General features: G+C 38.1%; 1 protein-coding gene across 1 annotated transcript; it reads right to left on the reverse strand.

Annotated features, from left to right (window-relative positions):
- Positions 1-11,798: 11,798 nt before the first annotated feature.
- Positions 11,799-12,920, reverse strand: TAAR1 (trace amine associated receptor 1). Its single transcript, XM_069598912.1, has one exon. It carries the CDS (start codon positions 12,807-12,809, stop codon positions 11,799-11,801), a length of 1,011 nt encoding a protein of 336 aa, XP_069455013.1. The 5' UTR covers positions 12,810-12,920.
- Between the last annotated feature and the right edge of the window lie 711 nt (positions 12,921-13,631).

Here is a 13,631-nt window from a genome sequence, read left to right on the forward strand (position 1 = left end):
TAAGATTTTGTTTGAAATATTTCTTATTGTTTCTGAAAATTCAATTCACATTAAGAATTTTTTAAGCCACTTTAATCTGAAAAAAAAAAAATATCACTGGTTCTGCCTGAGTCTGATAATGACTGCTTATTCATCTGAATCACTAAGGCTTCCACTCTGGCGGCCCTCGTTGCCACTCAGATGCTTCCCACGGAGATGTTCCGTTTACACTGCACTGCTATCACTCTGTTTCCGCTTTGTGTTTACCCCTCCCCTCCCCTACCCCATGAAAAACCTCTATTTTAAACAAGCAATTTTTGCACTACAGGAAAGAGAGAAACTAAGGAAGGAGAGAAAGACGGGAGGGAGGAGCACATACATGATGATTTGCTGTATCAGCTAAACAGATAGAGTGATGTAGTGCTGTGATCTGAGCTTAAAATTGACAGTCTGGGATGTATTTTTAAATTTCATCTCAACCTATGAACCAGGTTGACAACAGCAATGTTAATTATAAATAATAATAATTTGAATTTCTTGATCTTGTTCTATCTCATTTTCAAAAACCTCATTTCATTTCCATTAAAATTTCAGAGAGGTTGAGAACATATTGATATTATTCAGGTCTCTATCCTTAGCATTTAACTGACACAATGACAGGTATACATCAGGTGCTCAGTAAACTTGTTATGTGAATGAATAAATGACTTAATGAATGAGTAAGTCTTCACTACAACTCTGAAAGTTACGTATTCAGTTCAGTTCAGTCTCTCAGTTGTGCCCAAGTCTTTGCAACCCCATGAATCGCAGCACGCCAGGCCTCCCTGTCCATCACCAACCCCCAGAGTTCACTCAGACTCACGTCCATTGAGTCAGTGATGCCATCCAGCCATCTCATCCTCTGTCATCCCCTTCTCCTCCTGCCCCCAATCCCTCCCAGCATCAGAGTCTTTTCCAATGAGCCAACTCTTCGCATGAGGTGGCCAAAGTACTGGAGTTTCAGCTTTAGCATCATTCCCTCCAAAGAAATCCCAGGGCTGATCTCCTTCATATTACCCATTTACAAATAAGGAAACCGAAATTTAAGGTTTGGTTAATTGCTTTCTGCTGTCAAACATAGCTGAATAGCTACTAATAACTGTGTATGAATATAAACTCAAGCCGATATATTTCCAGGATTCATCCCAGCAATGATTCTGGTTTCTTTTGTTTGTAGTTTTATCTGATGGTCGTTATAGGGGTGGGAAGAAGAAAATTTAGATGACTCAATTACCCTGGTAATGACTACCATTTTTCACTTCTTTATTAATTAGAACAAACATTAATCTAGTTATACATATCAAATTTAGCATTGTGATAATAGCCCCTCTAGTCTACTCATGTAAAACAGGTAGTAGTATGGTATTTTATTGTGTTATATTTTGTTTTATTGTTCTTGCCACATGAACCATGGAAGAAAAGTCAATGGATTATCTGTGTATTTTTTCTTATTCTCCCAACTTTTAATAATTTTCTGCACTTGGGAGAATATACAGACAAAATAAAAATGCTAGGCCATTTAAAAATAAAGTTATTAGCACATTTCAAACTTATGATATCACTGTTTTCAAACTCTTGTGTTTGTTAAAAGTAAAGTCTTATGAGAATTGCTAATAGCAGTAATTAAATGTGTTGATTGGATATTTACCAATGTCCATAGTACTTCATTTACAGTTTGACACTTGGAACTAGCAATTCGAGCTCATAGTCCAAAGAGACCAGTATAAGCAGCATTTCTCTCTTTACTCTCATTTGCTAAACTTTTGAGTAAATAGAGACCAGAGGGCATCATTAACACATTGGCTGTCCTGCCTTGATTGTGATGGGAAATAATTTCACACTATTATTCATTGGGGAAGTAGTTGTACTTAGTGGAGACAGGAAAACATTTATCACAGAACTGTGTTTGAAGAACCAAATGTTTGGGGAATTCTACAGATTATTAAGCAAAGTGCAAATCTGAGAAAGAAAACTTTAGCTGATGCAAGAGAGGCAAAATAGTGGCATCTGTCTTAGTCTATCTTTTTATTTGATGTAAATGTGTCTACAGAGCTGGTATCATGAATGAAAAACAAAGAATCACTTATCTGGAAGATTTCAGAAATCTCAGAAAAACCATTCAGCTAACATTACATCTCAACTCTGGTTGTAGATACAAGAAAACTCTTAACTATATACTCATTTTGTTCGTTCCTTAAGGAGTAATTCCAAATTTTAGAATTGTAGTAAATTACATACATTGAGTAAATTAAGATTCTGTGTCAAAAAAGGGTATAACACATGACAAAGACAACATTTGTCTTCACTTCAGTTCACTCGGTCATGTCCGACTCTTTGCAACCCCATGAACTGCAGCACACCAGGTCTCCCTGTCTATCACCAACTCCTGGAGTCCACCCAAACCCACGTCCATAGAGTTGGTGATGTCATTGAACCATCTCATCCTCTGTTGTCCCCTTCTCCTCCTGCTCTCAATCTTTCCCAGCATCAGGGTCTTTTCCAATGAGTCAGCTCTTTGCATCAGGTGGCCAAAGTATTAGAGTTTCAGCTTCAGCCTCAGTCCTTCCAATGAACACCCAGGACTGATTTCCTTTAGGATGGACTGCTTGGATCTCCTTGTAGTCCAAAGGACTCTCAAGAATCTTCTCCAACACCACACTTCAAAAGCATCAATTCTTCTGCATTCAGCTTTCTTTATAGTCTAGCTTTCACATCCACACATGACTACTGGAAAAACCATAGCCTTGACTAGATGGACCTTTGTTGACAAAGTAACGTCTGCTTTTTAATATGCTGTTTAGGTTGCTCATAACTTTCTTTCCAAGGAGTGAGCATCTTTTAATTTCATGGCTGCAATCACCATCTGCAGTGATTTTGGACCGCCCCAAAATAAAGTCTGACACTGTTTCCACTGTTTCCCCATCTATTTGTCATGAAGTGATGGAACTGGATGCCATGGCCTTAGTTTTCTGAATGTTGAGCTTTAAGCCAACTTCTTCACTCTCCTGTTTCACTTTCATCAAGAGGTTCTTCAGTTCTTTTTTGCTTTCTGCCATAAGGGTGAGGTCATCTGCAGATCTGAAATTATTGATATTTCTCCCAGCAATCTTGATTCCAGCTTGTGCTTCCTCCAGCCCAGCATTTCTCATGGTACACTCTGCATAGAAGTTAAATAAGCAGGGTGACAATATACAGCCTTGACGTATTCTTTTTTCTATTTGGAACCAGTCTGTTGTTCCATGTCCAGTTCTAACTGTTACTTCCTGACCCGCATACAGGTTTCTCAAGAGGCAGGTCAGGTGATCTGGTGTTCCCATCTCTCTCAGAATTTTCCACAGTTTATTGTGATCCACACAGTCAAAGGCTTTGGCATAGCGAATGAAGCAGAAATAGATGTTTTTCTGGAACTCTCTTGGTTTTTCGATGATCCAGCTGATGTTGGCAATTTCATCTCTGGTTCCTCTGCCTTTTCTAAATCCAACTTGAACATCTGGAAGTTCATGGTTCATGTGTTACTGAAGCTTGGCTTGGAGAATTTTGAGCATTACTTTACTAGCATGTGAGATGAGTACAACTGTGTGGTAGTTTGAGCATTCTTTGGCATTGCCTTTCTTTGGGATTGGAATGAAAACTGACCTTTTCCAGTCCTGTGGCCACTGCTGAGTTTTCCAAATTTGCTGGCATATTGAGTGTAGCACTTTCACAGCATCATCTTTCAGGATTTGAAATAGCTCAACTGGAATTCCATCACCTCCATTAGCTTTGTTCGTAATGATGCTTCCTAAGCCCCACTTGACTTCGCATTCCAGGATGTCTGGCTCTAGGTGAGTGTGAGTGATCACCCCATCATGATTATCTGGGTCATGAAGCTCTTTTTTGTATAGTTCTTCTGTGTATTCTTGCCACCTCTTCTTAATATCGTCTGCTTCTATTAGGTTCCTACGATTTCTGTCCTTTATCGAGCCCATCTTTGCCTGAAATGTTCCCTTGGTATCTCTGATTTTCTTGAAGAGATCTCTAGTTTTTCTCATTCTATTGTTTTCCTCTATTTCTTTGCATTTATCCCTGAGGAAGGCTTTTTTATCTCGCCTTGCTATTCTTTGGAACTCTGCATTCAAATGAGTATATCTTTCCTTTTCTCCTTTGCTTTTTGCTTCTCTTCTTTTCACAGCTATTTATAAGGCCTCCTAGCAAGAATTGTTTTGCTTGTATTTGGTTGTGGCCTTTGTCATCTATTTTCATTGAATTTTAAGTATAGGTTATAAGTGGTCCTTAAAACTTTAATTTCTTCAATGATTGGAGCTAACCTGATGCCTCCATGGAATGCTGCAGGCTCACCATCAACTCTTATTGCCAAAACAATAAGGGATACTAACAATGTCAAGGGATACTAACAACGTAGAATAGTGGATTTGGGCATTTCACAAAAAGAAAGTTTTAGACGTAGGGCAAACGTACTGCTGTGCTGTTGTGTCTGACTCTGTGCGACCCCATGGACTGTAGCCCGCCAGGCTCCTCTGTCCATAGGGATTCTCCAGGCCAGAATACTGGAGGGGGTTGCTGTGCCCTCCTCCAAGGGATCTTTCCAACCTAGGGATCAAACATAAGCTTGTCCAATAAGAACCTTGTCAAAATATTTTGTCTGTTATTACTATATTTTCTTTCATGAAAAGAACATCTTAATCCTGGAAATTTAGTAAGGAATGATCTTAGACAAGAGACACTCTATTAAATTGAATGCATATTCCATAATGAAAAACTCTTACGCTTCATAAAACTCTTTCTTACTTCATAATGACTGGTAAAAATTGTGTCACAGTCAACGCTAGTCTTCAGACCAGGAAAAGTTGAGAGTCCCTGAGTTACATGATCAAGGCATTATCAGTTTGACAAAATAACACTAAAATGCTTAAATTTCAAAACATAACTTTAGAAGTAGTTTTTCCCACAAGGAACTCTACTTGATGAACTGTGGTGACCTGAATGGGAGAGGAGAGGATACATGTGTAAGTATAGCTGATTAATTTTGCTGTACAGTAGAAACTAACGCAACACTGAAGCAACTATAAAGTGAAGTCGCTCAGTTGTATCTGACTCTTCGCGACTGTAGCCTATCAGCCTCCTCAGTGCACAAGATTTTCCAGGCAAGAATACTGGAATGGGGTGCCATTAATTTAATAAATAAATAATTAAAATTTTAAAAAATGTTGCAATCAAATCAGTTAGTTATCTGTCTTCTCTCCTTTCCTTGGACAAATGTTCCTGGAGCAACTATCTGGCCCGGGCCCTGTGGCAGATGCTGGAGAAAACTGAGTCCCTACTCACAGGAGCTCATAGCCAGGGCTTCTGAGCTCATTTTAAAATACATTGTGCCATTCATTATTCCCCTAAATTTTCACGTACAATATCAACTTAATTTTTTTTTCATTCCTTTTTTTAACATCTAAGGAAATGGTGCTTAGAAGACATGTGATTCAAGGAGCATGGGCTGCTGCTGTTCGAAACTGCAGATTTCTGAATCTCAGTCCAATCAACCCTAAATAATTCCAAGCAGTTAAGAATTCAGCATCAACCTCAGTAGAAGCTCATATGCTAAATCTAGTTAGCAGTTTCAGAACCAGTTTTTAAAATAATTTAACCATTAAAATCTTTTCCTATACAGAAATAATACATATTTATTGCCAAAATTAAAGTCATACAGGCACATCTGCTTAAACTTGACTGGAGATAAAACTATAAGTCCCGATAGTTGCTTCATATTTGCCCTGAAGTAGGAGAGAGGGTGGAGTTTGTGGCCAGACAGACTTGGACTCCAATCTGTCTCTAACTTTCATTAACACTATACCCTTGGATTTCTTATTTCCCCTGATTCACCTATTCCCCTTAAAAATGCGCTTTGAGTGACTTCTCTGTCCCAGGTGTGGTGCTGAGTATGGAGTAGAAGAATGAATAAGAAACAGTCCTTAACTTCTGTAGTTCACACTCCAGTGGGAACAGAGGGCATTTGAAAAATAAGCAGGCAGTGTACTGATGTGGGACTTCCCCAGTGGCTCCAGGGTTAAAGAATTCACCTGCAATGCAAGAGATGCAGGTTCGATCCCTGGGTTGGAAGATCCCCTGGAGGAGGGCATGGCAACCCACCCCACTACTCTTGCCTGGAGAATCCCATGGACAAAGGAGCCTGGTGAGCTACAGTCCATGGGATCACACAGAGTCTGAAGCTACTGAGCGTGCACATACAGATGAGAAGTGCAGGGCACAACACTGGGAGGTTTTTTGGTTTTGTTTTGTTAAGTTTGGTGTTTTTGTTTTTTGTTTTTGATGTGGACAATTTTTAAAGTCCTTATTGAATTTGTTACAATATTGCTTCTGTTTCATGTTTGGGTTTTTAGGTTGTGTAGCATGTGGGATCTTAGCTCCCTGATCAGTAATTGATTGCATTGGAAGTCGAAGTCTTAACCACTGGATCGCCAAGGAAGTCCCCACATTGAGGGACTTGGAGAAGACCCCTACCTGATCTTAGAGAATTTAGATGGATTCCTGGAGAGGTAATCCTCAAGATGAGTCTTTTAAAATGAGTAAAAGTCATGAAGGTGGAAGAAGGGTAGGAGGCATTTCAGGCATGCGGGCTGCAGGAGCAAAGACATAAGTAGGGAAAGCACAGGAACCAGGAGGAAAATGGACTTGACTTCACACTTGTCTGGTTTCAAAGCCTGAGGCCATCCCTCTATGCAGGGAATCTCAGAAATCTGGCTCTACATCAGCAAGCTTCAGAGCTTATACAAGGTGTTCATCCAAATTCATTTACTAGGCGGACAATAAGTAGGTATTTTGCAGGTAAATATCAATACTATATATGTAGATAGAAATATATAGTTATTTTCATATGTCTTCTATAGAAATTAGTTTTAAAGAAATAAAAATTCCCAATATGCCAAACTGCCACAGACTAATACAGAAATGTATCACCAGGTTAACTTTCTTCTTCATAGAACTGAAATAAGTCTGATATTCTTTTCCATAATTTTAATCATGGAACTTACTGGGAAACAGGATGATGTAATGCTGCTCTAGTCTTTTTAAAAAAAGAAATGATATGTAATATCTGCCAGGTCAACACTCCATGCATACCAAGCATATTCTGAATGAACACCAGCATAGCACATACCAATAAAATGACAGAGAATAATGCTAATAAAATGTATTTGCTGAGTATTTTTATGTGCAAGGCCCCATGCTAGGCAGTATCTCTCATGTAATGATTAATGGTCCAGTGAGACAATATTATTGTCCTTATTTTGCAGGTGAGTAATTCACTGGGAGCTTAAAACAGATTTCATAAAGGGATTTTAGGAGGAGGAAGAATATGGAACAGAAGGTCAGGACCTGTCAAAGACAAATTTACCTTCTCTAAATGCTTGTTTCAGTTGGCCATGTACTCAATGACCTGTTTGAAACACTTTGGGAAATGAATATATACTTTATCTTAAAAAAAAAAAAAACTTCAATTTGATTCTTACATTACTCAGATTATTTGAGTGCAACACTCAAAATATCTCTCAATACTGTTTTTTTTGGTATACTTTATAGTCTGCTAAATTTAAAAACATAAAGCATTCTTCATGAATCTTTAAACATTTCAGTTAATATTCACACTCTGACTGACAGTGTACAATTAAACAAACTGATTCAACAAAATCCACAATTTATGGGAGTTTATATGGTTTGCTTTACTTTCTTGACAAAAATTATGACTCTCCAAAAATTGGATTATTGACTTCAAGAACCAAGTTGAAAATCAGGCTGGAACTTCCATTGCACTGATCTCTTAAGATGGCAATATTATCATTACAAAAAAATCAGTTCCAACAAGTTCCTTGCTAATACATTTTTATTTTTATCTCTTCTTGAATGGAAACTTATTTGAATATTTCTCTTTGAGAAGGGAGTGGAATATGACACTTTTTTGGATGGACATTGCCTGGACTAGGAAAGTAGTGTTATATTGTGTTGTTACAACTGCTTTCTTTATGTTTACCGTAATATCGTATGTCAAGTTCAAGTTCTTCTCGTGCATGCAAGCAAAAGCTATGCCTACTGTGAATTCATTAGAAGACTATCTGGGAGTCATGAAATCCATGAGAGAATGGAGAACTCAGTTTGGAAATGAATACTTGAGTATCTCTGGAATCTGGGAGGCATGGACTCCAACAACACCAAGAGCAGTCAGGTCACAGTCTCACCATATGAATAGAATGGAAACCCACATTTTTTTGTTTGTTTTCTGCTAATGATTCTGCTAAAAATAATTGTCTTTTTCCCTTCTTTTAAGGTTCGGTTTCTAGAAAAAGACCTTCTGAAATTTTTAGTGTAAGTTTTCTACCCATCTGTTTAGTTAAGGGGAAAGGCAGAAGGCCACTCTCTTCTTTGCAGTTCCAACAAATTATATCTAGTCGGGATGAGAAATTTCCCAAAGCTAATTGAATTCCAGTTGAGAAGCAGATTCTGGACAACCAAAAGCCTAAAGTACCTCTGCATGGAGGAATGGCAACTAGAATAAAGCTGCCAATAGGGAAAGACAAGGTGAGCCTTTCTTCTTGTTTGCTGAAAGGATGGGTTACTGGTTGTTGTTTTTTTAATTAAGAATATTAAAAACAGAGGCTACAAAGAGAAATAGGCTATAGGGGATTTAGTACTAAGTCTAGTGCTGCTACTGCTAAGTCACTTCGGTTGTGTCCGACTCTGTGTGACCCCATAGACGGCAGCCCACCAGGATCCCCCGTCCCTGGGATTCTCCAGGCAAGAACACTGGAGTGGGTTGCCATTTCCTTCTCCAATGCATGAAAGCGAAAAGGGAAAGGGAAGTCACTCAGTCATGTCTGACTCTTCACAATCCCTTGGACTGCAGCCTCCCAGGCTCGTCTGTCCATGGGATTTTCCAGGCAAGAGTATTGGAGTGGGATGCCATCGCCTTCTCTGAGTACTAAGTCTAAAAGGTAGAATTATGTGAATCATAAACTTGTCCCAGGAGAAATGTGGTCTCAATAGTCATTTAAAATAGATGGAAGACAAGGATGACTTATATCAACATTGTCAATGCTTAGTTGCTTAATTGCTTAGTCATGACCAACTCTTCATGACCCACTGGACTATAGCATATTGCTCTAAAAATTCTGACTAATGAAGTATAGCAAAGACTGTAGATAAGAATAACTATTAGAAAAGAGATAAAGTTTAGCATTTTTTGAGGATAATAGGACTGTATAATGAAAATCCAAGCAAGTCAACTGAAAAACTAGAATAAATTTTACTATACACAAGCAATAATAATTATGTAGAAAATACAATGACTTTAAAAAGATATATTCATAACAGGCAAGACACACACACACAAAAGTATAAAACATCTAAGAATGTGTGGGAGCAAATGAAGAAAACCACAGAAACTTGCTATAAGGTATAGTCAGTCTGTCAGTTCAGTCCCTTAGTTGTGTCCAACTCTGTGACCCCATGAACGGCAGCATGCCAGGCCTCCCTGTCCATCACCAACTCCCAGAGTCCACCCAAACCCATGTCTATTGAGTCGATGATGCCATCCAACCATCTCATCCTCTGTCGTCCGCTTCTCCTCCTGCTTTCAGTCTTTCCCAGCATCAGGGTCTTTTCCAATGAGTCAGCTCTTTGCATCAGGTGGCCAAAGTATTGGAGTTTCAGCTTCAACATCAATCCTTCCAATGAACACCCAGGACTGATCTCCTTTAGGATGAACTGGTATAGAAAACTGTCTAAATGCTTTTGTCCCCTTTTTAAAATTTAACAAAAATAGTTTCACAAGTAGAAAAGTCAAGACAGTTTCTGAAACCAGGAGTGATTAGGGGCAACTTTCTTACCATATACTAAATGAAAAAGGTTTTAAAACTGCTTTTAATATCTACGAGAAGAAAATCTAGTCACATCAAGGAAACTAAAGATACAGTCCTGAAAGAGATTGTAATAGATAGAAGGGTTTGTGAGCAGAAATGTATATACAGGAACATGCATTTTTTAGTTTTATTTAAAATTAACTGCCTCACCCTAACTTACCCATGAGCATAAGTCACAATTATGAAACAAATAAATTCAAATCTGTGGTGCTGCTTAACAAGATACAAATTACATGAAGTCTAGATTAGAAACAGTTCAAATGCAAATTGATATTTATGATTAAGAATGCCTGCCCACTTCTATTAGGGGATCTTACTTGAAACCACTATTTCTCCTTATTTTTCTTTTCTCTATGCCATCGTAATAGACATGGGATATACTGTGTCCAATTATAGCTCTTCTTTACCACATGTTTAGCTGCTCTGATGAATAACTGCTTCTCTTTCAGTGTAGCTTGGCACCCAACAAGTGAATTTGCTTTATTTCCTACAGCATGTATTTTGAGTCCTATCACAGCAGGCATGACCTTGAAATATGACTAAATCCTCCCCGACATTTTTGTGAGCTTCAGTAACAGGTGCTGTGTGCTTAGTTGCTCAGTTATGTGTCCAACTATTTGCAACCCCATGGTCTTTAGCCCTCCAGGCTCCTCTGTCCATGGGTAAGAATACTGGAGTGGGTTGCCATGTCTTCCTCCAGGGGATCTTCCCAACCCAGGGATCGAACCAAGGTCTCCTGCATTGCAGGCAGATTCTTTACCATCTGAGCCACTAGGGAAGACCAGGTAACAGGCATTTAATTTAAGCTGTTCAAAAAAAAAAAAAAAAGAAAAGAAATCAAAATGAACTAAGTGGTCAACAATGGGAAAATGGTTAAAAAAACTTTTTGTGCATCCATACAATTTAACATTTTGCAGTCATTACAAAATGATGTTTTTAAGAACTTTGAATGATATGGTTCTTAAGTGAGCTATGAATGATGTTTTGATTTTTATTTTGTTTCTATATATTATTTTAATTTTCCTCTATTTTCCAAATTTCCTACAAGCATGAAAACCAGAAAAAACATTAAAAAAATGTAAACATCAACAGATTTAAAAATCAAAATATGTATTAATAATCAGTAATAAATAGCAAATTATGTGTAAGCAATAGTAATATTTAATGTACGCTTTGAGTTGACATTAAAAAAAAGGCATATATATCCAAGCAAATGAATGACAAAGTCCTTCTAATTGCCATCTCCAAATGTAGCCTCTTAGTTTCCACCACTGAACAACTGAGTAAGGTACCACTGACAGTTTCATGGCAGTTCATGTAAGGGTAGGAAGTGTTCTTTAAAATTTTAAGTTCTTAATTTCTGGTCTTGTAAAGCTTCAATATACGTAATACGAATGGCAAATAAAAAGCAAGATGTAAGCATCATATCTCACTGTACAATCTTTGAACCAAATATTTCATAAAAGTCCCTGCAGTTGGCACATGTGGTTGATATTATTCATGTTCATAAATATAATCATCAACTATTCTGTAAAACACTCAAAATCAGTCCTGAGTATTCATTGGAATGACTGATGCTGAAGCTGAAACTCTGATAATTTGGCCATCTGATGTGAAGAACTGACTCAGTGGAAAAGACCCTGATGCTGGGAAAGATTGAAGGCAGGAGGAGAAGGGGACAATAGAGGATGAGATAGTTGGATGGCATCACAGCCTTGATGGACATGAGTTTGAGTAAGCTCCAGGAGTTGGTGATGGACAGGGAAGCCTGGAGTGCTGCAGTCCATGGGGTCACAAAGAGTCGGACATAACTGAGTGACTGAGCTGACTGACTGAAAGCATAATAATTCTATGGATTTATTCTGAAAATAATTTACTCCTAGATGAATCTTTTTGGAAAATTTTACCAACTAGAATTATCTTTAGTGCTCTTCTGAACCAGGGGTAGAAAAATGCATAAACCATTGGATTAAAAGTAGAATTCAAGTAGCCAAACCAAATCAATGCATCGTTCAAAGTGGGTGGGATAGTATAGTCCAGGAAAGGGTCCATGACCATGCAGACAAAGAAAGGACACCAGCATGTTAAGAAAACTCCCATCACAATCCCTAAAGTCTTTGCAGCTTTCCTTTCTCTGCTTCGTGAAATTCCATTTCTCTCTTCCAACCCAATTTGAACCTTCTGCTTTGCATCATGAATTGATCTTGCCTGGCCTTTTGCTATGAAATATATTCTACAATAGATGCAGAGCATAGTAGAGCCAGGTATATAGAAAGAAGTCATAAAGGCCAGAACCCCAGATGTTTTGCTGAAGAAGACAGAGCAACTCCCTATGCAGTGACTGTGTTTATAATACATCTCTTCAGCTCCTTTGACGTTTAGCTCCAGAAATATCATCCCAAATGCAAAAAGAGCAGGAATACTCCAACTAATGAAGATCATCAGAGAAATAACCAAGATGTTGATCTTGGTTTTGTATCTCAGTGGGTCACACACAGCATAGTAGCGGTCAATGGAAATGAAGGATAAGTGAAAAATGGATGCTGAACTCAGCATAATGTCAGTGCTGGTGTGAATTTTACAGAAGACTTCTCCAAAAGACCAGCAGTGCTCAATGGATCTCACCATGCTATAAGGCATGACCAGGCACCCCAGAAGAAAGTCCACAGTAGCCATGGACTGAATGAGCCAATTATTTAGGGTATGCAGTTGCTTGAAGTGTGATATCGAAATAATAACTAGCAGATTGCCAACCATTGTGGTCAGAATTATGAGCACCATTAAACTGTACAGGGAAGCCCGGATGTCATTTGACCAGCTGCTTTTCACACAGGACATATTAATTTTATTGTGGCAAAAGGACATCATTTCTAAGGACAATGCACTGGTTGTTATCTTTTCCTTCGTGCTTTGAGGAGTCTCTCTTCGAAATCCATGATCAGGTTAGAGTTCCTTCTCTTACTTCCATATATATATCCCAGAAACCTATGGGGGGGAAAAAGGAAAGTATCAACAATTTGATTCTTCTCACTTTTAATGCATTTACCTGTTACTTCTTGCTGAAAAATAATTATTTTGGAAAGAGTTTTTATTTCCAAGTTCAGTTCAGTAAGTTCAGTTCCTAAAAGTGTTTTTAACATCTACTTCATGTTAGTCACTGTGTTAGAAATGTAAAGCTGAATTATTAGTTTGAAATATATGATTCTGTAATTCTGTAATAGCTAAATTGTGGGGAACCTGCAATATATTTTGCAGTATATGTTTAATGTATATTATGTGTATACTTGAACATTATAAAGATAAAAAGAGGAGGAGAGAGAGTTCAGAGGAACAAAGTAAATTCTGGTTATCAGTGAATAAGCTGTCATTATATTGGGAAGATGCTAGGAAATAGCAAGAAGTCTTAGAATTCCAGGAATCTATTCTCCTTTTCATCTCTTCTCACTCCCTCTGGGCTGACAGTTTAGATCAAGACCACATAAGAATCTAAATTTATCCAAAACTGGAATTGGAAGAATAAAATCACTTTGCCAACAAAGGTCCATCTAGTCAAGGCTATGGTTTTTCTAGTGGTCATGTATGGATGTGAGAGTTGGACTGTGAAGAAAGCTGAGCGCCGAAGAATTGATGCTTTTGAACTGTGGTGTTGGAGAAGACTCTTGAGAGTCCCTTGGACTGCAAGGAGATCCA

This window comes from Ovis canadensis, chromosome 8 (genome assembly GCF_042477335.2).
Source record: "Ovis canadensis isolate MfBH-ARS-UI-01 breed Bighorn chromosome 8, ARS-UI_OviCan_v2, whole genome shotgun sequence".
Classification (NCBI taxonomy): Eukaryota; Metazoa; Chordata; class Mammalia; order Artiodactyla; family Bovidae; genus Ovis; species Ovis canadensis.

What these genes read in the sequence shown, in the direction of transcription:
- TAAR1 (XM_069598912.1), bottom strand. Translation starts at nt 12,809, where the DNA reads ATGATGTCCTTTTGCCACAATAAAATTAATATGTCCTGTGTGAAAAGC.